Source organism: Lytechinus pictus, chromosome 3 (genome assembly GCF_037042905.1).
Source record: "Lytechinus pictus isolate F3 Inbred chromosome 3, Lp3.0, whole genome shotgun sequence".
Taxonomy (NCBI): domain Eukaryota; kingdom Metazoa; phylum Echinodermata; class Echinoidea; order Temnopleuroida; family Toxopneustidae; genus Lytechinus; species Lytechinus pictus.
Window position 1 is genome coordinate 47,019,943 of NC_087247.1, and position 26,875 is coordinate 47,046,817.

General features: G+C 37.7%; 1 protein-coding gene across 1 annotated transcript; it reads right to left on the reverse strand.

The window, feature by feature from the left end:
• Positions 1-929: 929 nt before the first annotated feature.
• LOC129257129 (fibrillin-1-like) lies at positions 930-22,055 on the reverse strand. Its single transcript, XM_054895385.2, has 11 exons — positions 21,974-22,055; positions 21,403-21,560; positions 16,865-16,991; positions 15,018-15,181; positions 6,684-14,348; positions 5,391-5,551; positions 4,818-4,993; positions 3,707-4,116; positions 3,240-3,339; positions 2,707-2,917; positions 930-1,934 (listed from the first exon to the last, which is right to left on the reverse strand). Exons 1-11 carry the CDS (start codon positions 22,022-22,024, stop codon positions 1,810-1,812), a joined length of 9,348 nt encoding a protein of 3,115 aa, XP_054751360.2. The 5' UTR covers positions 22,025-22,055; the 3' UTR covers positions 930-1,809.
• Positions 22,056-26,875: the final 4,820 nt, after the last annotated feature.

The following is a 26,875-nucleotide window of genomic DNA, read 5'->3' on the forward strand; positions in this document are numbered from 1 at the left end:
TTGTAAAATCATAATATGACTAAAGACCACATACATGTAAATTTGGTTCTCTGGTTGCTCTTTTCACTTTCGTGTAAATGCACCACCCGCACCCTTCTCTCCCCATCCCCCCCCCCCCCTCTCTCTCTCTCTTTTACACACACAAACACCCTGTCTCCTCACCCCTCCCTTCCCCTTTTCACTCTCCTTTTCCCTGCGGTCTCTCAATATATTGAGTCCGGATATCTGCCACATGCAGTTCTCGACTCTCCTTTCATCAATCTACAACACTTTCCCCTCTGATTAGTCCCGTGATTAGTATGTGAAAAAAATCTTTATCATGCAATTTCCTTGTTTGTATATAAAGTCGTTCGGACGGCATCTGCTACGGCAACTGTTCAGATGAAAATATATCTGGCATGTGTTACAAAATGTTGGCCGTCAGTGATTTTATAGATTGTCTGATCATTTGTCATCATTCGTTTGGCTATAATTCCTGTTGTCTTTATTATTTCGATTTGCAATCTAAGCTCATCCAGTTAAAATCTGAGCCTCGAGAAACTCAATAACGGTGTAATGTAACGAGTCATGAATCGAGTTCTGCTCATGTCACGTACATGTCGTCGTCCCTGATCACTGACTTTTGACAATTTAACGATGAGGGAGCTACATAGATTTTATTGGAAGGTAGGCCTATGTTTTCAAAAAACAAACAAACACATAAATATCATGGGCAAATCTCTTTCTCTCTCTCTCTCTCTTACTTATAGGAATATTTTGTAAAAAGGGGCTGCATAGCCTGCACTAGACAAGCTCCGCTTTTTAGATTCCGAACCTGTTTGTATTTTGGCTATATTTGTACTTTTGTACGTAAAAATTTGCTATATGTTTACTGCTTGTATCAAGACGTACGAAACCAAACAATATGTTGTACTCAATGGACATGGAAATAAACAGAATGAAATATATTTTGACGTGAATTTTCTCACTTAATGTTATTTCAATATAAATGCTTGTCGTTTTTTAAGTTATAATAATAACAACACAATATAGGATTTAGATAGAGCACGTATTCACCTTATAGGTGCTAAAGTTAATGATCCTAAAATGTAAATAATGCCTTTTCCTTTCCTTATAGATTGCAATACCTCCCCGTTTTTATGTGTTTTTTTGTCAAGACGACAAAGAATACCAGACTTCTATTATTGAGCCAAAATGTCTACCCTGAACCCTTTCAGAACGATGATAATAATAATAATAACATTTCGAGTGCGCACATGTCTACTCTAAGGAATGCTCAAGGCACCTGACAATTCAATATAAATTCAATATAAATTCAACATGACATAATGATTAATCCTTTGGATTAAAAAAACAACACGAAGAAAATAAAAACGTATGCATAAAACAACAGCTTAAGACCTTTATAGAAAAAAGCTTCTTTATGTGGAAATATTTCTAACTAAAGGTAAAAATAAAGTAAGAGAAATTAAATGTCGAAGAGGTAGTTCAACATGCTTTAACGTATCGAATCCTTTCCACAGAATATTGATTTTGCAAGGACCATCATGACCGTATGAAGTTTGGGGTACATCAAGTGTATATCAAAGAATTCCTGAATTAAGACAACTGTTTTAAACAATAGCAAATAAACTAATTGCTATTAGAGAGAGTAAAACGACATCTTATTTTGATCGATTGGTGGTTGAAGCATATAACTAAACTAACATTCACTATTGTTCCATAATAGACGGATATTTTCATGAATGAATATCCTATATTTATTATGATTTTTTTTTTTACTGAGGTAGGAGATGGCTGTATCAATCCTCATGGTATGGACTTGTTGGCTTTGACTGGAAGAACAACCATGGCAACTACAACGAAGGCAACAGCAGCAACCAGTATACAGCCAGCTACGGCGAAGATTGTGAGTTTAGTAACTTGATTCAGATCTGCAAATATAGAGAGGGAGAAGAAAAAATCAAAGGGCTATTTTTAGAGCATAAAGTATTATTGGCAGTAGGTTTACGGTTTTACGATTTAGAGTGTTGAAAAACAATGAATTAAAGCATTAAAAAACAAATGCTTGGGCGTTTGCTTTGCTTGTAAAAATATTCATATAAGAAATTGTCCTTTAATTTATATATTATGAGTACCAATTTCTTCTTTTTCATCTTTACTCGATTATGACTAACGACACTCTTCTTCGATAGGCTTAGCGATACTTTTATATTGCGAGCCTCTTCTTTAATTATTACTAGCGACCCCCTTACTTCACCATAACTTGAGGTATTCTTACTTCATTATTTATACTAGAAACACTTATGAATAATGGCCTAATGAATAGCAAGCCTTTTCAAGTGGACCCCTAGTGGTCACAAAGTATTAGGCCATTACCCCATCCCATTCGGTAGAAAATGAACACTTACATGTATTACATTGACAGAAGAAGAAGCTGTCCCCTTTGTATACCATTTTGGAAATAGGGAAAAAGATACAGTTTTAATGAAAACCTTTTGGTTTCTTCTTCCTTTGCTTGTCATTTAGGTACTTTTCAGTAGCAAGAATCCGTCTCATTTTTTTTATTTCTATTTTTATTTTATTTTTATTTTTTTAAACAAGTTTGCCAAACAAAAGAATAGATTTTCGGGGACCGAACATTGCGGCAAAAGGAAATCCTGGATCCACCTTGGACCTGGAAAATTGTGAAACCAAGTTATATACCTGATCTTTCTGTGTGCGCAGCTGCTTCGTGCACATCGGTATCACGACGAGCTCGAGTCGTCATTGGTCCATGAGAGAGTGACGCGGTCAATGATACATCAGCAGGGATAACATCACGACGACGTCGACCGCCACGCGTCAAACAACCCATTGAACAGCGGCTATTGGTCTCCAAGGTATTACACACGTGTGCTTGACAATGCAAGTAGACCTATTGAGTAAAATAGGAGTTAAATTTAAACATGAAATCCCTGAAAATAGAACAGAAACTTATATCTCGTATTTTGATAATTATAATAAGATAAGGTACACTGATCTCAGATATGTACGTCAGCATGAATATAAACATGTTTATGTATATTTTTTTAATTCTAGTTCACACAGCTATTTGTCAAAGCTGTTTGATTTTTTTTAAATAATTGACACATTGAGTAAAATCTGGTGCGGGTTCCAATGATAAGAAGTGGTAATGAATAAGAAAAACGACCTCTTCCCTATCTGTTTGAAATTACAATTAATCAGTCATAATTTACCTGCGGAAGACTATGTATGTAATAACCAGGTTTGACAGAAAATTTTCGTTCCTTATGATCATCAAAGTGCAGGAACTGCACAGAATCGTCCAAGGGGCATCTGTGATACAATCAAATGAAGAAAAGATATATAAACTACGAGTTTTTAATATTAAACGTTTATACTGATATATTTCCTCCCCTGTATTCTCTGTGACGCTTGTAATGTGACCAGAGTATTCAAAAATTCCTATGGAAGAATACTGATTATATTGATGTTGACATGGTAAGTGAATTCAAACATGAATCCATAAGCAATTATCACAGTGTGACCAAATGCCACATAGAAGTGGTTAAACACAATCATTCTATGTTGTTAAACATAATTTACAACTAAAGGGTTTTCTCTTTGTAGCAAACCCAATGATAAGTACGAATACAAGATTAATCGAATGACAAACTTGGAATAAGAATTGTAATCACCATACCCATCAGTTATTATATCGTGACGAATCGTGGCAGTTGACTCGGCAGATTGCGACATCCAACAAGACTCCAAGAAAATGTCGAACCCGTCTACAGGCACAAAGCTCACCTCAAAGAACAGTTCCTCTCCCACCTCGACCTCCAAGATGGTATCTTCCCCGCTCTTCATGGGCACCTTGAAATCCTGATCAAGATACTGCCTGATCTCTAGTGAGAAGTTCCCTAGTCCGGTAAGCTCTTTGGTATTTTCCTCTGTGAGGAAACTGTCAATCTGACCCTTGGTGAGTAGCTCTCGGGTCAGAACACATTGTACAGGAACAGACTGTTGGTCATCGTGAAGGGCGGGGTCATGATCATGGTCATCCTTCGGGAAATACACGACGTTGTGGAATTTCAATGCCGTCAAGGTGGTCTGGGTGAAACAAAAGGAAGATGAAAAGGTGAAAAGAATTGAAAAAAGGAATTTACTATTCCACAAAAATATTTTAAGATATGTCAGCAACAATTTATACAAGAGGCAATTATTTGAATATGAAATATCCAGTATGGTTTTGAGAATACTATGACCATCTCTTTAAAATGAAATGGCTATTGGAATACCTTTCACCCTTTTGAAGTAACAATGTTCTTTTTTCTGTCACAGCAATACGATTTCTTTGTGACCATGACAATGGCGACTCAGTGTCATAAAAACTTTAACATTTTTAAATCTCTATCGTTTGAGTTTAACTTGGTGTGCCAGTATTTGTTTTTGGAACTGTTGCCCCAATAACACAATACCTATTTTAGCATTTTTTTTTCATCGCAGAACATTTTTTTTTATTGATTGCATCGGCAAGAATGTACAATGAATTGTAAAAATCAATCAGTTTGTATTGTGGGGCTCTGGATCCTATTCACTAAAGCAAAACTTTGCACCCTCGCCATCACATCTAGTCATCGCACCGCTCATTAATGATTCCAATGTGATCTTTATTTTTCAGTCGAAGTTAAGACGACAAAGCTGCCATAAACACTGTGTGATTTTTAAACTCTTGCCCTATCTACGTTTCGCCCCAATAAAAATACGCACAATGGAGCGTTATTTTACTTTTGAATAAGTTAGATACTAACCTCAACTTGAGTACCACATTGATCATACAATGTTGACAGTCGAGCCATGTTGTTTCCAAGAGGGTTTGCACGACAGGCCGGGTCTGTAAATCTGACAGACTGGGGAGAGTTGACACCGGGAATGTTTGTTGGAACGAAGACAGTCATAGAGCTTCCGGTACATCTGACAGACAGAGCTTTAAAAAGCAAATTAGTTATAGAAACAGGACACTGTCTGAAACAGTTTTTTACGATATACATGATATAACGCAACTGTATTCGGATAATCAAAAAGTATGTTTGCAACTATAAGATAAAGTATAGCAATAGGTTGAATACGGACTTCTAAAAACACAATTCAATAGAATGAAAGGACTGCAAGAAAGGAAATCTTATTGAGGGAAACACCATATACACAACATGCACTTTAAAGACAAAGAACAAAAAAAATAACTTCATCATAAAGGTATACTGCCAATGAAAATATCTAAAATATTTTAGTGCTTCTATATTAAAGTAACATTTACATTAACTTTATGATGATAAGATATAAATCACTGGCCCCGCACTAACCACAGTCATGTCTGAACTTACCGACGTCACAAAATGGTCCAAAGAAACCAACAGGACACCTACATCGACCATCATCAGGTGAAGAAGGGATACATTCCCCACCATTTTGGCAAGGGTCTGGATGGCATGGATCCAGTAGCACTTCACAATTTTCACCTCCCATGCCTGGAGGACATGCACATCTAAAACATTTTTTTTTTTTAAAGAAAAAAAAAATATTAGGAGGATATGTGATTTTGTGAATTCCACCAATAAATATTCTATTCATGGAATAAAGTATAGAAATAGAATCCTTTTCAAGTCTATAATGTTCATGTTACGCTTCTGTGTTAATAACTGAGAAATCATGAACATTTGAAATCAATCTGAAAAAGAGTATTCCTAATGAACTTCATGTAAGAAATATCATCAAAGCTCGATGTAATGATGAAGAGCATTATCCTCTTTCCTTATAAATTGCATTTTGATTCGTTAAAAGATTTCCATGAAATATGAGCAGTAGCAAAGATCATAAATTATAAATATATGTATGTGTATGTATATATATATATATATATATATATATATATATACAGTGCGTCCCACAAAAAACGAAACCGAGATTTATCGATGATTTATCATAACTTAATCACAAATACAATAGACAAATGACCTACCATTGTAAAGCTTAGAATCTCCTCTGTCATCTGAAATTACTTAGAGTATTTCTCCCTCATGCATGAGTGAGCAAAAACAATTTGAAGAGGGGATACCAAAAAGTCATTTGGCGGGCTGTATCTGGGTTTCAAAGAGAAAACCACATTTTTAAAACCTCAATATTTGCTCTTTAATTTGATACCTCAATTACAGAAAATGGTCAAGAAATAACAAAGTTCTGGTTATTTGAAATAAGGCTTGAATTTCAATAATTTCATAAAAATAAGAGGTTCTACAGGCTAGCGTTCAAACTCACTTGACACTCCGTTTTGTTGATGATCAGCCATGCATTAAGTCTTTTGTTAACCATGCGATAGCTTCTGCGGGAAACCGGTGAAAACACGTTTATTTGTATCCTTTCTTCAAATTGTTTTTGCTCACTCATGCGTGAATGGGGAATAATCTAAGTAATATCAGATGAAAGAAGAGATTCTAAGCTTTACATTGGTAGGTCATTTGTCTATTGTATTTGTGATTAAGTTATGATAAATCATCGCTTAATCTCGGTTTCGTTTTTCTGGGACGCACTGTATATATATATATATATATATATATATATATACGTATTTTCATTCATTACCGAGATTAACAAATTTAGGTACTATGAGATTAACTCACGTATATCGACCAGCGTCGTAGTTCACACAGGTTCCAGTTTGGCATGGTGAAGAGACACATGGATCTACAGGGATATCACACAGTTCTCCAATAAATCCTTGCTGACAGACACATTCGAAGGAGCCAGGTGTGTTTCGACAAACTTTGTGTTCTGGACAGATAGGACGATTCTGCATGCATTCATTCACATCCTGGTCACATTCATCTCCTTGATAACCCATTGGACATACACAAACGAAACTATGCTCTATTGGCTGACAAGTACCACCATGATGACAAGGTTGGCTCTGACATGCGTTGACTCTCATCTCGCAATATATTCCAGTGAATCTCGGAGTGCATACACACCTGAAACTATTATCACCTTCAATACATGTTGCACCATTTAAGCATGGATGATTTTGACATTCATTCGTGTTTATTTCACAGTTCCTACCTGTAAATCCTGGCATGCACTTGCATCTGTAATCATTATCTCCATCATAACACGTGGCCCCGTTTAAACAAGGCTTTTCTCGACAGTCATTGTGGTTATTAACTTCGCAATACCGTCCTGCATATCCTGGCTTACACACACAATGGACATCATCAATTCCGTCGTAGCACGTTCCCCCATAAAGACAAGGATTGCTTGAACACTCATCTATGTTTATTTCGCAATACCTTCCACTATATCCAGGTTGGCATCTGCATGAATAGTTGTCGATGCCATCGACACAAAGTGCCCCATTTCTACACATGTGGTTGATGCAGTCATTTCTGTTGATGTCACAGTCCCTTCCTTCGAATCCAGGTGCACAATTGCAGGTGTACCCATCTGTACCATCCACACAAGTTGCTCCATTTTTGCATGCGTCTGTGCTACAATCGTTGATGATAAATGCGCAGTCCGTTCCATAAAATCCAGGTAAACAGTGACATTCATAACGGCCAGGCATGTCTGTGCAACTTGCGCCATTTTGACAAGGATGGCTATCGCATTCATCAATGTCAACTTCACAGTCCCTTCCAATGAAACCGGGATGGCATTGACAAACGTAACCATTTATCTGATCCTGACAGGAACCTTCGTTTCGACAAGGATGTGAACCACACTCGTTTCGGTTGATTTCACAATTACGCCCTTCAAAACCCGGTGAACACTGGCAGTCATAGCCATCAATCCTATCCAGGCATGTTGATCCATGTCGGCACGGTATACTCATGCATTCATCAAAATTTATCTCACAGTTATTTCCCACAAATCCAGGTCGGCAATGACACATATACTTGCCTGCTAAGTCTGTACAGGAACCATCATTCAAGCAAGGACTGCTATTGCATTCGTCCATGTCAATTTCGCAGTTGCGCCCTTCAAACCCTACACTACAAACACAGTCATAACCAGCAACCAAATCCATGCAGGTGGCACCATTCATGCAAGGCCGGCTGTGGCATTCGTCTGCATTAATTTCACAGTACATCCCAATAAAACCCGGCATACACTGACACGTGTAACCACCGATTCGATCTATACAAATGGCACCATTCAGACATGGGTGACTTTCACATTCGTTCATTTCGGACTCACAAAACGAACCATAGAATCCTTGAGCACAGTGACATGAGAAACCACCAGCCATGTCACGACAGGTGGCTCCGTTCATACATGGCATGCTTTGACATTCATCTACATTAATATGACAATTTTTTCCTGAAAATCCATATGTGCAATTACACCTGTAGTCATTTATCGCATCATGACAAATGCCACCATTTTGGCATGGATGACTAAGACATTCATTAGAGTTTGTCTCACACATCGTCCCAACATACCCTAGTGGGCATGTACACCTAAATCTACCAGCTTCATCGGTACAGGTACCACCATTCCTACACGGATGACTTGCACATTCGTCAATATTGACTTCACAGTTTAGTCCGGCAAATCCACTTGGACAAATGCATTCGTACATTGCCACTCGATCCACACATGTAGCACCATGGAAACAAGGATTGCTGAAACATTCGTTTTCCTCTATTTCACAGTTCATCCCTATATAACCAGGAATGCAACTACACCAGTATCCACCAGGACCATCCATACAAGTTCCATTGTTCAAACATGGATGACTTGCACATTCATTGATATTTTGCTCACAGAGACGTCCCGCGAAACCATTGGGACACACACACATATACGCATTGAAACTATCAACGCAGGTAGCACCGTTCTGGCAAGGCAAGCTCACGCATTCATCACGCTCAAGTTCACACATTTTACCGACATAACCGGGTGAGCAATGACACATGTAATCATTAACTTTGTCCTCGCATCTTGCACCATTTTGACAAGGATGACTCGCACATTCATTCATTTCAAATTCACAAAGTATTCCGTAGAAGCCAGGTGCACAGTGGCACATGTATCTGTCGATCTGATCTTGACAAGTTGCTCCATTTCTGCAAGGGTTACTTGCACATTCATTAATATTTTCCCCACAGTTTTTCCCTCTGAACCCTGGAGTACAGTCACAATGGTAATCTGCTATCTGGTCTAAACATAGACCACCGTTCAAACATGGCATACTTTGGCACTCATGAATATTGTTATGGCATTTTTTACCATCGAAGCCAGGGGGGCAGAGGCATCTAAAATCAGCAACTTTATCAACGCAAGTCGCCTCGTTCGCGCAAGGGTTGCTCCTGCATTCGTCTCGATCAGTTTCACAGTTCCTCCCTTCAAAGCCAGGACTGCAAATGCAACGATAGCCATCAATACGATCTTCACACGTAGCTGCATTTAAGCACGGCGAGCTCATGCATTCATTCTTTTCTATTTCACAATTCATCCCAAAATAACCAGATGTGCAGTTACAACGATAACCATCAACGCCATCCACGCATCTAGCTCCATTTTGGCATGGATGGCTCGAGCATTCGTTTCGATTTGTCTCACATTTATCACCAAAGAAACCAGGAATACAATTACACTCATAGTAAGCGAGTCGGTCTGTGCAGGTAGCACCATTCAAACAAGGGTTACTTTCGCATTCGTTAATTTCTCTCTCACAGTCACGACCAACATACCCAGGGACACAGAGGCAGTGATAGCCAGCAACTTGGTCAACACAATGTGCACCATTTTGGCAAGGACGACTAGCACAGTCATCATGATCGAACTCGCAGTCACGACCATAGTAGCCAATCGGACAGTCACACCAGTAACTGTTCTCAAGATCCCTGCATGTCGCTCCGTTTTGACAAGGCATACTTATACATTCATCCCATTCAAATTGACATTCTTTTCCAAAGAATCCAGGTCGGCATAAGCATCTATATTCTTCAGTGCGATCTTCACAAAAGGCACCATTCTGACAGGGTTGACTTAAGCAATCGTCTATGTTAACTTCACAGTTCCTCCCCATGAACCCGGGCATACATTCGCATTCATAATCATTAAATTTGTCTTGGCATATTCCTCCATGTAGACATGGATGTGAGGCACATTCATTCTTTTCGAATTCGCAGTTTGACCCATCATATCCCGGTACACACTGACATCTATAACCCCCTGCTACATCAACACATGTAGCATTGTTCTGACATGGCAGACTGGAACACTCGTCAATATCAGTCTCACAATTTAAGCCGAAAAACCCTTCGGGACATACACACTCATAACCATTTACCATATCAATGCACGTTCCCCTATTCAAGCATGGATCGCTCCTACATTCATTGATATTTGTTTCACAGTTACGATCACTGAATCCAGGCAAACAATTGCAAGTGTAATCATTTACAAGATCCGTACAAGTTCCTTCGTGTCTGCAAGGAGAACTTGAACATTCATCCCTTTCTATTTCACAGAAGACACCCATGAAACCGATCGGACAAACGCAGTGGTAACCGTTCGCTTGGTCAACACACGTTGCGCTATGTAGACAAGGTGAACTGTTACATTCATTTATGTTTATTTCACAATCTCTACCGTGAAAACCAGGCATGCATTCACATGTGTAGTTGTTAAGCAAATCTGTGCATACACCGTCATTTTGACATGGCACACTGCTACATTCATCAATTTCACGACCACATTCCGGCCCTGTGTATCCCGGTGCACATTGACAACTGTACCCATTGACACCATCTACGCAGACGGCATCATTTCTGCACGGCTGACTTATGCATTCATCAATGTTTATCTCACATCTTATTCCATCATAACCATTCTGGCACAAGCAAGAAAATTCGTTTACTCCATCGAGACAAATCCCGCCATTTTCACAAGGAAAGCTTTGACATTCATCTATATTGATTCTACAATTTTGTCCATCAAACCCAACAGAGCAATTACATCTATATCCGTTGTCCATATCTATGCAACGCCCACCATTATCACAGGGGTGGCTGGCGCATTCATCAAAATTAATCTCACAAAGTGGTCCTTGGAAACCGGGTAGACATTGACATGAATAACTATCCAACATGTCTTTACAGAGAGCGCCGTTTCGGCATGGGTTACTTAGACACTCGTTGGTCTCGTTCTCACACCTATTTCCCTCGTACCCAGGAGTACATACACAAACGTAACTTCCAATTTCATCGATACAGGTGGCTCCATTTTCACACACATTCATACGGCATTCATTGATTTCATATTCGCAATTTCTACCAACAAAACCTGGTGTGCAAGCACAACGATACTCATCAAATCCATCAATGCAACTTGCTCCATTTAGGCACGGATTGCTTATACACTCGTTTTTCTCGTACTCGCAATTTGGTCCATCATACGGTGCTAGACAACAACAGGTGTAGCCATGAAATTGGTCTACACATTCCCCTCCGTTCTGACATGGATTGCTATTGCACTCATTTATTTCAAACTCGCAGTCTTTCCCTTCGTATCCGGAAGGACAATTGCAAATATAGTCCCCAAGTAAATCTTGGCATTGTCCCCCATTTCGGCATGGATCACTTTCACATTCGTTTGTCTCCCTTTCGCAGTTGATTCCCTCGTATCCAGAACTGCACTGGCATCTGTATGCATCGATGACATCATCACATGTTGCTCCATTGTGGCATGGATCACTAGCACATTCATTAGTTTCATTCTCACACCGATCGCCATAAAAACCTGGAACACAGAGGCATGAATAACCACCGGCTTCATCTACGCAGGTAGCTCCATTCTCACACATATTGACAATACATTCATTAATCTCAAACTGACACCATCGACCGATGAATCCGCGCGGGCAATCACAGATGAAACGATTCAGACTATCTCTGCATGATCCTCCATTTAGACAAGGTTCACTCGCACATTCATCTGTTTCAAGCTCACAATTGTCTCCTTCGTATCCTGGTTCACAGCAACAGGTGTACCCTGCTAACTGATCGACACACTCAGCACCGTTCTGACATGGAGAGCTCCAGCATTCATCTATTTCCACCTGGCAGTCACCACCTTCATAGCCTTCGGTGCAGTTACAGAAGTAACCGTTGACCTCGTCGAGGCAACGGGAGCCATACTGACATGGATCACTTGCACATTCATTTACGTTAACTTCACAGTAATGCCCCTCAAAACCGGGAACGCAATCACATGTATAGTCAAGTAGTCCATCGACACATAGTGCATCATTCTCACAGAGGTTATTCTCACAGAAGTCGATATCAATTTCACAGTCATTTCCTTCATAACCCATCGGACACGAACAGTCATATCTATTTAAATAGTCCGTGCAATTACCTCCGTTTTGACATGGATTACTGTCACATTCATTGATTTCATATTCACATCTGTCCCCACCATAACCAGAGGGACAGATACAAGTATAGCCATTAGCCCTATCATCACACGTGGCATTCTGCACGCAAGGATTACTAAAACATTCATCTATATCAACCTCACAGCTATCTCCTTCAAAACCAGCTGCACAGGAACATAAGTACCCATTAAGAATGTCCTGACATGTAGCGCTATTTTGACAAGGCGTACTCTCGCATTCATTTATTTCCACCTCGCAGAAGGTTCCTATATAGCCTTGGATACACGTGCACATAAAATCAGCCACCATGTCTATACATGTAGCTCCATTTTTACACTCTATGCTGGCACACTCGTTTATATCTATTTCACATGTTTCGCCTTCATATCCAGGATTACAATCACATTCGAATCCATCTATCATATCTATACATTGTGAGTTATTAACCGAACATGGGTTACTCGTGCATTCGTCTATTTCATCCTGACAGAGAAACCCCTCAAAGCCGGAAAGACAAGAACAATTATACCCCGCAACATGGTCATTGCAAGTAGCATTATTTTGACACGGTATACTCTCACATTCATTTATGTCTACTTCACAGTACAGTCCGTCAAAGCCTTCCCTGCAGTCGCATTCATATCCAGCGATCCTATCTAAGCACACAGCTCCATTCTGGCAAGTATTGTTTGAACATTCGTCAATGTCGATCTCGCAAAAGATGCCATCATACCCAGAAGTGCAATCACAGAAGTAACCGGCAATGACATCTACACAGGTAGCTCCATTCTTACATTCGTTACCAACACATTCATCGATATTGTCTTCACAGAGATCTCCTTCGAATCCATCAATACAGATGCATGTAAATTCATCCACGCCATCCTCGCAAGTAGCGCCGTTAAGGCAAGGGACGGAAATGCATTCATTTATGTTTGTTTCACAGTTGATGCCATTAAACCCACCAGGACACACACAAATATAGCTATTCACAAGGTCCTGACAGGTGGCACCGTTACTGCAGGGGTTGCTGTCACATTCTAGAATTTCACTTTCGCAGTTGACACCTTCATATCCGTCTGCACATGTGCACGTATAACCATCAATGACATCGGTACAGGTACCACCATATTCACATGGTAAGCTTGCACATTCATCTGTTTCTGCTTCACAATCAACACCAAAGTATCCATCAACACAGTTGCACTGATATTTGTTGATCTGGTCAATACAAGTTGCTCCATTTTGACAAGGACTGCCATCGCATTCATTGACTTCTGTCTCGCAGACTGTTCCTTCATAGCCACTGAGACAATCACATTGGTATGTAGCAAACAAGTCCTGACAAGTAGCACCATTGAGACATGGGTTACTGGCACATTCGTCGATTTCTTCACTGCATGTTTCTCCCTCCCACCCATTCACACAGTCACATCTAAATTCACCAATCAGGTCAACACATGTAGCCTCGTTCACGCATGGGGAACTCTCACACTCGTTGATTTCTATTTCGCAGTTGGTCCCAATAAAACCAGACGCACAAGTACAGCTATACCCACTGGTAGCCAACTCCGTACAAGTTGCACCATTTTGGCAAGGAGAGCTGAGGCATTCAGATGCGATTTCACAAAATTCTCCGCTAAAGAAATCGAGACATGAACAGCTATATCCAAGGAATTTGTCTTCACACGTACCACCGTTTAAGCATATAACGTTGCTCGTAATACATTCATTTATTTCAGTGGTACAGTCCGAAGATGGATCTTCATAGCCCTCGAGACATTCTTTAGATCCATCAGAATCACATGTGTAGTGGCCGCTATCCCCATTCGTATCCTGGCAATATATACCGCAAGAGATGCCATAGTAGTAGTTGTCACAATAAAAGGCATACTCAACTTCCAAACTAGAAAAATGATGAGATAGAAAGAAAAATTACATTTGTCAATTTGATATGTTTGTTTGGCTACTAGATAATAATAGCCAATTTTTATATAGCGCTCTTTCCAGAATGGATCAAAGCGCTTTACAGCATATTATTACCCCGGTCATTGGATTCATTTCAATCACGCACGAAAAGTGCACAATTTCCACTCCCTGCATGGGGAATTCCTTGCATTCATCGCCGCCTCATTATGGCGCTGGCAAATTTAAACATACAATATCTTTCGCATCCTACCGGGTACCCATTTAGCACCTGGGTCGAGAGTGGCAAAGCGTGGATTAACGCCTTGCCAAAGGACGCTAGACCGCGGTGGGATTCCAACACACGACCCTCTGTTTACAAGGCGTGAGTCAGAACCACACACCACTGCAGTTAATGCAGAAACACATACGTTATATCGTGATACGATATGCGCTACACATGAACTGTGTATTATTATTATTATTTCGTATTTACACACCTAGGAAAATTAAGTTTCTAGTAATGTTTTCACAATTTTCCATCTTTCATAATCATTATAATTCTTTCAACACAGAGACATGGTATACATTGCTGTTTGCTATGTGCAGGTTTTTTTTAACAACCACACAATGTCATTAACGCAAAAAAGAAGTTCTGAGGCCAACTTACCTTGTTTTCGAGATCGTTCTAGATCCGGCAACGAGTAAAGTTTCCACAATGGCGAAATCAACAGATGATTCTGGTGTACCCGAAACAATCGTAGTGTAGCTGTCTACCAAAGTTGTGTCATCATTGTCCACATCAACCACTGTGATGCGAAGTTCTACAGTACCCTTCGTAAAAATTGAAAATAAGTCTGACATTATTTATTACAAAAATAAGCAAACTCAGGAAGCAGCCCCGTGTAAAATTAAGAATACCAGCAGGGGCGGCGGAGGCGGTGGGGGGGGGGGGGGGGGGGAAGTGCCCCAAAAAAACTTCACCGGAGGAAAAAATGTCCTTTTTCAAAATAGAAAATGCCCTTTTTTCAAAGTGAAATGTGCCCTTTTTCAAAATGAAATACTCTTTTTGAAGTAAAGCATAATACAATTTAGGTTAGAAAATCACAAATTTTTGCCCCGCGTTTCGCGCTCGCATCAATTATTGTTTATTAAGGTACTCATTCTGTTCCTGGTAACAGTGGTTAGGATATCCAGTTTTCCAGATGAGAAAATCACAATTTTCTGGCTCGCGCTTCGCGCTCGCATCCAGAATATTGTTTAGTAAGATACATATCGTGTTCATACAAAATGCTTAAAATGTCCAGTTTTCAGGTTGGAATATTACACATTTTTAGCTCGTGTTTTGCGCTCGCACAAAGTATTGTTTATTAAGGTAGTCATTATGTTCCTGGTTAAATAAATGCCTAGATTGTCCAGTTTTTTTGTTAGAATATCACTAATTTTCAGCTCGCGATTCGCGCTCGCATTATTCGCTTGGTGAGATATGTAGCCCGTATCCTATTCATGAGTCACTAAATACAGTTCTTAAAAGATTCCTTTTCTGGTTAGTATAACAAAAATTTATCTCGTGCTTCGCGCTCGTTGTTAATTCTTTAGTTAGATTCACATCTTTTTTCTGCTCGTAATGTTTACTTTTCATGTCTTATTACATGAAATTTCTAAAAGTTTAAGTACGTGACTCGTGCTCGCAACATCTCGCAATGATATCCCTTTAACAATATAATTAGGTCCATAATTGACCAAAAAGCGAGTTTTACAACCTTATAGATTTAAATTTCTTTCCAAACCGCTCGCTGGCGAATAACAAAAACCTAAATATATATCAATCAGAAATCACCTTTACAAAATTTTGTTCATCTTAATCACTACAAAACACACAACTTCTTCACACAGTTGATAATCTCACTGTGAAAATATCCGTTTCCACCAAAATGCCCTTTTTGGCATTCAAGAGCCCTTTTTTGCCCCCCCCCCCAAACGTAAATACTTTCCGCCGCCCCTGAATACTAGTAAATTTCCTGTGTCATTTATCTTTTTTAGTTCTATGCAAAAGATACATACTGTATACATGTATGTAACTTTGTTTTAAAGGAATGAATTTATATTAAAAAAATACTATTTTTATATTTTGTTTGTACAGTATATGCACTACATATTTTTTCATCATTAAACAAAATGTTTTTGTTGCATCGAAATCGAAATAATTGTTTTTGTGAATATCTGAAAAATTATGTTAAAGGAAAGTTCCTCGATAGAAAATACTATTGAATGTCTTTGTCTACTTATGGTCGTCTAATTAAACCAAACCTCATGAATAATGAGAAAAGTCGTAATTTCAGATGTAAAAGTCGTAATTTCAGATGTAAGTCCCAATGATTTAATTTCAATATGAAAAATTATGCCAGACAACGAACTATTAACGATTAAATCCTAATCCATATTGAATATCATCACCGTAATATTGTTTCATGTGAATTATTCAAATCAAACTTATCCTTATGAACGAAAACTTACCGGCCAAGAACTGAAGGTTGAAAAAATGGGGTTGGTAGTATTGCCTATCAGGGAACTAAAATTTAGAGATGAAATGTCTTCTCCTAGAAGGCCTGTATAAACATCCATGTAGGTACATGATCCAGAGCTGTTTGATAACAAAATGAGATGGATATAGGATGATGCTCCCTAATATAATTAACGGACACCCCACCCCCCCCCACACACACACACAAACACAGAGAGAAAACATTTCCCTGTATTTCTCTCAGGTGATGTCTCTTTCTAATTTTCCCTTTAGAAGGTCAAGACTTGTATTTATAGAGACCCAAATAGGAATTGTGGATATACCATTGTTCTTGCATTTGCATCAAATTTACACAGTGGGCTTTCAAATTAAGTTGTTAAACACATTTTTGGCAATTATGATATTTCAAAAGTTAAACACATTTTATTACACTCAACTATGCTGTCACAAAAATCCTTTAATTCTGCAATATGGTTCTATTTCTACATGATTTATTTCTTCATCATGAGTGCATTCTCATTTCGAAAATGATAAGTTTCAGATAATCGGTTTCAGAAAGTCAAATTTAGAGAGCAGATACATGATTAAAGCATATGAACGCAATATTTCGTAATCTTTTGGAGGAAATTAAGCGGAGATCAATTATAATTCTCACGAATGAACTAAAATCAAGCATGATTTAGATTTAACATTTCATTTATCTTCAACCCCAATTAGTTATTCTGTAGTTATTATATCACTAAATAGTTGGCTGAGATAAGCTATTCCCTGCACATTTTAGCTGGAGCTTTAAAAAAGCATTTTGAATAGTCATTCTCATTGCGGATACTCTTGGATGATGAAGAATACGTTTATGAAAATGTTTTTTTTTCTTCTCCCCTCCCCCATCGCCTTTTAAACCGTATTTCATTTTCCTTCTTTGTTTCCTTTCCTTCCTTTCTTTCCTTTCCACGCCTCCTTTCCTTTTCCCCTATTTACACAACTCAATCAGGAGACACTCTGCCCCACCCACTTCCCAAATGACTCTGGTCTCTGGTATCATGGTGTATACTTTGAAGATACACACTACGGGACTAAGATCACGAACTCCCCATTTTAAAGCAAATATTTGCCCGTGTTCCTGGGAGTATGTTCGGACTTTCTGGTAGAAATGTTGATACAAATCGAATGATGTATGATCAATGACGAGTCATGCTGTACATAATAACTCTACAAATTTTGCTACATTCCATGATTTTTGAACTGTAGAACAAACATCTCTAGAGTTCTATCTCACAGTTTTGACAAATTAGATTACAGGGGGCTATGGCGACAAACTTGAATAAACATGTTGACATCTTGGATCTCTTGAATTATTTTACTATGTTTCTGTATATCTAATCAAAAGCAATTTTGGGGGGTTGAGGTTACTGCCATGCTGCTCATGAGAAATGTGATGATGTCTTAAAAGAGCATCAGTTTGTGACTGAGGTTGGATATAACGATCAGGAAATGCAAAGCTAAATGACGTTACAAAAGTTTCTGTCCAGATCAAACTATATCGTTTTATGTTGCGACTATTCTACACTCAGATGTAAGATGAAAATCAACTGGAGATATTTCGTATCGAATAATATCCCGATAACGAACCCTTGACAGTTGTTATAGAGGTTTCGCCTGCAGAGGTTCCATACCGTATAAGCTCTATCAAGCCACTGTCCTGTATACAGAATTGAAAATTCGAAAATTTCGAAAGAACAGCCCGATAGGCCGATCAACACACTTTCATCAATGGTCGAAGCTATGACCATGACGACTGGTAGCAAAAGTGATTGTCTCCAAGGTAATGAATGTATGTGAAGAAATACAAACGCCTTGTTCATCTGTCAAAATACAAGATCTCACTCCTTCCAAAACTCCTGAAGGGGAAAAAGAACAGCAGAATGCAGACAAAGATATATGCGTGGTCGACTGCAGAGATTGAAGAAACATGCGCACACTTTAAGTGCTGCCAGGAACAAACGGACACTACAGACACTTAAACGAGGCGCATGATCCAATTTCTTGCTTCTGAAACTAGCTTGATTAAGATATTACGAGGGAGCAGTGCGAGCGAGAAAAATGTGTAATTCATAATCACAACGTGCTATAGGCATTTTATACCAGAAATATATATACATTTTTTAATTTGCTTTATGAAATCATTAGGCATGCCGTCATTTTATTTTACGGGCGAAGGGTGCGAGCGAGGAAAAATAAATATGTTTTTAGTTGTTAGATATCATATTTCATGATTAAATTACCATTCGATATTTTTCTCTGAATTCAATCATATTTTTATTTGCCTTCCGCAAACATTATGCTTCTTCTTTCATGTTAATACCACCTTGATTATATTACATGAGCGAGCGCAGCGAGTGACAAAATTACTTGGGATTGTTGCACAGCAGAAGTGATAATTTCTAGACAAAACTCAACATGATCCTGACCTCTGTAGCTTTTATACATTAATATAATATTGATAATTAACCTCACTTGCTGACTTGGTTCATTCCCCAAAACGCCATAAATATTAATATACAAGTGAGCGTATATAGTGATTAATAAAAAAGTGGGAAATGTTGTTTCGTGATCATTAACTATTACCGGAGGATATTTGGTTGGATATATATTTGCAATCGCTATATTTATCTGCCAAACCTACGTATCTAGCACTTTGTCATAACTAACGTCCAAAACTACACTAAAAAACGGAAGAAGTTACCGACCAAGAAAATTTGCAATACAACGCACGATTCGTTGCTTTAATTTACCAGATAAATTTAATGTTGTAATACTGTGATATTGTAATATTGTAATGTTTTTAAATATAATATTTTAGGGTATAAAAGTTTAATGGTCACGAATTTTACGACCGAAATGTAATAATTTTTACTTCGTTTTATTTCATTTATTTTGTCACTATTTTTCTGGTATTGTTAAAAATGTCTAAGAACGATCTAAAACTTTTTAATACACAGTAGGGGGCTAAAAGTGAGCATATCCTATTTTGGATAGGTCCTCAACAAATGAATAAGTTATATGAGAATACAGATTGATAACTAAAACATTGAATGAGCAGAACCACAGTTCGGAAAATAAAGTGTAACTGTAAAGGATAGACACAGATAGTGTTTTAACTGTGCCAGGTAAAATTGGCAGAGGTAAAACTGGCAGAGGTAAAAATGGCAGAGGTAAAAATGGTAAAGGTAAAAATGGCAGAGGTAAAAATGGCAAAGGTAAAAATGGCAGAGGTAAAAATGGCAGAAGCAAAAATGGCAGAGGCAAAAATGGCAGGGGTAAAAATGGCGGAGTTAAAAATGACAGAGGTAAAGATGGCAGAAGCAAAAATGACAGAGGTAAAAATGACATGCTACGGCAACAAGGAAGAGAGAGAGAGAGAGAGAGAGAGAGAGAGAGCCTTTTGACCTTGAACGGACTCTTGTCGATGAAATGAGCTATATGAACTAATTACATATTATTTGTCTTGTTTTTCATCGTTATATTAGGTTTATAATTTATCGTTGATATAATTAAACTTAAAAATTTATTGCCAAAATTATTTCAATTAGTTAATAATGAAATGATTTATCTTGGCCTTTTCGTAAGTAGAACAGCGCTTCACATGCAAACCCAACGATTTTAATGTAAACACCAATATGCGCTGCCATTAACCCTCTGAACTATACAAGTTTGAGATTACTTAGAACCACTTGCATAAATTGGATAACAGAAAAATAACAAACATTCTGTAAGAAAAGTAATTTTCTTTACTTCCACATCATAATGGATCCGAATAGATATAGATATGACACATAGTTTAATGTAAATGATGCAATTATAGCAATTATTGTTCAGTGTTTTAAGTAATAACTCATTGCAGCTAGTCCAAGTGAATGTCAGGTTCCAAAACAAGTTTCTATGGTACGGATACCGCATGAATTTGGAAATGTGTAGCGAATAAAATGTATGGGCGTTCCTTACACTCTTAAAAATATTGGGCAACATACTGTCCACACAACAATTGGTTAAAACTTTATCTTATTCTGGGCAGTTTTAAACCAAACCATTAGTCCAACATCTGTTTTCTCACAACCTTTCATATTTAATCTATGTATAAGTGGGGGCTTTTTGACAATTTATTGCATGGGGGTTTAATACCTCTGTCATTTTTGCCTCTGCCATTATTAACCCTGCCATTTTCATCTTTGCCATTTTTACCTCTGCCATTTTTACCTCTGCCATTTTTATCTTTGCCATTTTTACCGATGGTAGTAAACAAGAGCGTACACGAGACACATTGATTATTATACCTAATTTGTACGATAATTAAGGTGGAAAAAAACTTGTATGGAATTGCATTACATGTACTAGTCTGGTCCATTGCAAGAGGATATGTACATGAAGAAAAAATAATAATGATACGACAGACATGCAGACAGGAGGGGCACCTATTAGACAAGGGACATGTATTCATTGTTGCTAAGTGATAAGACCTCGTTAGTTAACTCACCTTGGGAAGTCATCGAGGCAGATCGTAAAACCGATGTCGCATCCACCACAGCCGTTATCCGCCTCGTCACAGCAATCATTATTAAAATCTCTGGAATCCCCCAAGTAATTTTTCAGATCCAATTTGAATGTTCCTGTTGCCAAAGTATCATTTACGACCTTCAACATAAAGACATGAAGACAGCTGATAAATTTCACTTTTTTTTATTTGATATGCGTTTTAATCTTACTCTGTAGTAAAAAAAGGGAATGAGGATTATCTGGCTAAAACTAATATTGAATGTAAGCTACGACCTCGATTATGAGTTTTCTAACTAGACTCTTACATTTCTGGGGAAAATGAATAGAGAGGTTTGACTGTTGTACATCATTTACATTGCGGGGGGGGGGGGGGGTACGTGAAGAAAACATTAATGGAATCGATTGTTAAACCCGATATTTAAATCTATATATTATCTGATTTATCATTAAGGATGTAAGCGTTCTCTGGTTGAAAACTAAAAGAAAGCAATTTCTTTTGACACGTGATACTTTATACTTAACACTATCCATTACGATTAACCAGAACTTACCAATGACATCACAATCAGGATCAGGAGTACAAGTCGCTGTCTTAACTCCATGGCGCCGTGATTCAGAATGATACTACCAAACTCCAGTAAGGGGTTTAATTCGACACCCACAGATGCCTTTTACGAAATTGCCACCCAGCTATGGGTTGGGTCGAAGATTCCATCTTAAGCATCTAAGATCTTGTCTTTGTAAGCTGGAACATGGTTAAATTATCTCTTAATCTTAAAAAGATTTCGTATTTACTATTCATTTAGATGTTTGTATAGAGATTATATGGGTGTTAACGTTGAATAATTCTGAACTATTCCGGATTTTTTAAATAATTTTATTCAATTCATTATTTTGTTATTGGCAAATAATTATCAAGTAATACTGTATATCTAATTCGATAAAGTACAGTGCCGGGAATCGAACCCCGGACTTCCAAGTGTGTAGTCAAGCGTCTTAAACCACACAGCCACGACACATCCGTTCAACTTCACAAGTTGTCCCCCCCCCCAAAAAAAAAAAAATAAATAAATAAATAAAATAAAATAAATAAATGAATAAAAAATGAATAAATGAAAAAATACGGATGGATGATGCCATGGATGAGATGATAGATCACTGTACTTAATAAAATAATTCTTGTGACGACTCCATTAAACAAGTTTCCAAACATTTTGATTGGTTGCTTATACAAATCGATGATCATTTTTAGAGTTACATAATCTTCAAGGCATGTTTTGTTATTTCTCTGGAACCATGATTAAACTATCAGACATATAATAATAATAATAATAATAATATGTCCATTTATATAGCGCAGTTACTATGTGCATATACTCAACTGCGCTTTGATACTTGGTATCATTCAAGGAATAAATCCTATCGGGTACCCAATTCACCTCACCTGGGTCGAGTGCAGCACAATGTGGATAAATTTCTTGCCGAAGGAAATTACGCCATGGCTGGGATTCGAACCCACGACCCTCTGTTTCAAAGTCCGGAGACTAATCCACTGGGCCACAACGCTCCCCTTATGATCATGCATGAATTAAATTTTAGCTGTATATTGGCCTTCTTTCCATTTCCTTGTGATTATTGAGTTGGAGTCAAATAAAACTAATAATTTTAAAATGTATATAATTATGTATGTTTCATCTGTTTTTAAATTTGTGAATGTATTTTTTTCATTGATTTTCTCATTTTCTTTATGTAAATAAATAATATAATTTGTAGCAACAGTTCCTGTGCATTTTTGATGATGAATGGATACGAAACTGAAGTTTGCGTGTACCAGTTTGTGCAAAGTACCGAGTCTTGTTTGATTTAAAGATTTAAGGTGTGTTTCCATCTTCTGAGATCAAGTTGATATAATAATAGTAATATACTGGTCTTTGCCTTCTTAAAGGTGAGGATGATTAACAAAGGTGCGAACAGGTAGTCCTTCTTGTCCATCTGACCATTTCTCATTATGTTTACATCTATTTAGTTTCGCCTAATTGTTTTTGGGAGCAACACCGCGTCGTCAATCCGATTGTGATAACGTCACGCAGTAGGCAGATGTGTCCAAAAATGATCACGATGATAGACATTCTGAATTGTTTTGATGGAGCTAAAACTTGATGTAAATCAAACAAAAAATATAAAGCCAGTCACACACAAAATAATGCTCTTGTTAAAAATGCAGGCCTCATTTTTTCATTCTGAATTCCTTTTGCATGCAGTTTGCCCCTTTTCACCTCTGAGTGCCCCGTGCCCATTTGGATATGCCCTTATACATTTCCAATAAATGCCTCTTTTTTTTCTAGTTTGCTCAAAATTTTCAGTCTGTTAATGTTAGGTAATTGCAATTAGTGCTTATTTTCCTTTCTGCATGGAAAGCGGAACCGGGGAAGGGACAGGGAGCACTTGTCCTAAAAAATCCTACTGAGGAAAATCAAATTTGCCCATCGTGAGGTACATTTTTTTTAATTCTTCATATTTTCTTCCCTGAAGTAGATTCTCTTTTAATTGCAACTTATTTCATATTGTGATATATTTCCTTTTAAAGTGGCGCTCGTAGTACAATATAGAGAAGACATAAATAGGTGAATTTTATTCAACGAACGTGTTGTGCCTAAATATTACATTTTATTTTGCTTCAGGGAGTATACATGCATAATCATATATATATATCAGGGGCGGCGGAACCCCCCTCCCCCCAAGGAAAAAAATCCCCATAGGATAAAATGCCCTCTTTTCAAAATGAAATTTGCCCTTTTTCAAAATAAGATACCCTTTTAGAAGTAAAACATAATACATTTTAGGTTTAAAAATCTCAAAATTTTTGGCTCGCGCTTCGCGCTCGCATTAGCTATTGTTTAGTAAGGTATTCATTCTGTCCTTGGTTATAAAAATGCTTAGCATGTCCAGTTCTCAGGTTGGCTCGCGTTTTGCGCTCACATCACTCACTCTGTTGGTTATAAAAAGTGCTTAGAAAATTTCATTTTTTTAGGTTGGAATATCAAAACTTTTCAGCTCGCGCTTCGCACTCGCATTATTCGATTGGTGAGATATGTATTCAATTCATCAGTCACTAAATTCAGTCCTTATCAGGTTCATTTTGGTTAGTATATAAAAAGATTCAGCTCGCGTTAATTTTTGGTTAGATACACATTTTTATGATAAATACTGCTCGGAATGTTTAACTTTTCATGTTTTATTAAATAAAATGTCCAAAAGTTAGAGCTAGCGATTCGCGCTCGCAACATCTCGCAAGGATGCCCTTTAAAGGGTAATTGGCGCCAGAATTGACAAAAAAACGAGTTTCACAACTTCAGAATTGAAAAATTTTCCAAACCGCTTGCTCACTACGCTCGCTCGCGAAAAATTAAAGACTATGTAATTTGTCAATCAGAAATCGCTTAAAAAAGCTTTGCTTAAATTATAATTACACACTAAGAAATCCCGGTGCAAATGGGGTGTACGATACGTGTGTACACCTCGCAATGCCATCGAGGTGCAAGTTAGCTCTTATGCGAGAGTATGTGTCTGTTGTACACCCCTGTACTCTTTGCGCGCACCCCACCAGTCTCGCTGATAGACGTATGGTATAGATAAAGTTGATTTGTGAACCAAGATTACCCGAAATAACAATGCCCTAACGCCACATTTTACCGAAGTGAAATAATTCAATTTTTATGTGATAATTGTTTCAAAAACACTTTTGATTACGTATACATATGGAGAAACAGTAAATAGAGCTACTTGAATCACAACTATCAGCACAAGTAAAAAAAAGAGTCGGATCATATCGCTATAGGGACCTCATCCAATCTTAGCGCTTCTCGCTGGCATAGCGGGAAGAATCTTTACTACAGTTAAAACGAGGTGAGTTCGAGTCCCAACTAAAGTAACTAAAAATCGATACAGAAATTGATTGGACCGGAAGTCTCGACAATCTTTTTGTTATTTTAGGTGGGGTACATTATGCACCTTAAAGAGAAATTCCAGTAGTTGCAGTAAACACTGATTTCATGAAAAAGTCTGTAAAACCAAGCTTAATTGTCAGTATATCATCGAGGATCTAGATCTGGTACAGTTACATAAACCAAACTTTGTGAAATCTTGAAATCTACGCTGAAAAATGTTCAGACTGAACTTCCCCAGATAAGCGCACGTGGGACAGTGTATAATTATTGCTTTGAGCGTCGGGCCCGACGCTCTACCCGAATCCTGTGCTTATTTGCTGATTTCTCAGTAATTACACAATTTCTTCCAGAATCCTTTGGCACATGCGTTTTATTTATACAAACAGACACTTTGGTGGTCATTTCATTGGATTCTGTACGAACTCATTTTGATATCGTTACCAAAACTAGCATTTACCTTTAAGGAGTAGACGTGTACACCCTCTAAATTCGGGGTGTACGTGTGCACCCCTAGGGGTACTCGTGTAAAATGAACCCGAATTTCTTAGTGTGTACTACAACACACAACTACTTCACGCAGATGATAATCTCATGGTGACAATATCCGTTTGCACCAAAATGCCAATTTTGACATACAAGTGCCCCTTTTTTGGCTTTGCCCCCACCCAAACGAAAATACGTTCTGCTGCCCCTGATATAAACAATTATTTATTATTCATCTTAATAGTCTTCAATACCCTATTACGACTTTAAGAAAGATGAGTTAAGAATAATCACTATGTGTATCATAGCAGATTTACAATCGATATTTTGCTGTATATTCCATAACCATGTTTAATGTTAAAGGTCAAGTCCACCCCAGGAAAAGGCTGATTTGAATAGAGAAAAATCAAACTAGCATAGTGCTGAAAATTTCATCAAAATCGGACGTAAAATAAGAAAGTTATGACATTTTAAAGTTTCGCTTATTTTTCACAAAACAGTGATATGCACAACTAGGTGACTCAGTCGATGATGTCCATCACTCACTATTTCTTTTGTTTTTTATTACTTTGAATTATATAATATTTCATTTTTTATAGATTTGACAATAAAGACCAACTTGACTGAACCATGTAGTATTAAACAATGCTAATTCACCCGGCTAATTCCACATGTTCAGGAGGAATTAATTGTTGTATCACTTGACAATGAGGAGAAAATTAGAATATTTCATATTTCATATAATAAAATACAAAAGAAATAGTGAGTGGATGACGTCATAGTCTCCTAATTTGCATACGTACCAGCCAGGATGTGCATATAAATGTTTTGTGAAAATAAGCGAAACTTTAAAATGTCACAACTTTCTTATTTTACATCCGATTTTGATGAAATTTTCAGAGTTATGCTTGATGGATTTTTCTCTTTTTATTCAAATCAACTTTTTGTTGGGGTGGACTTGTTCCTCTAGCTTTTGTACAGTTTGTGTAATCAATGTAGATATACTTATTTTAAGGTGTATTT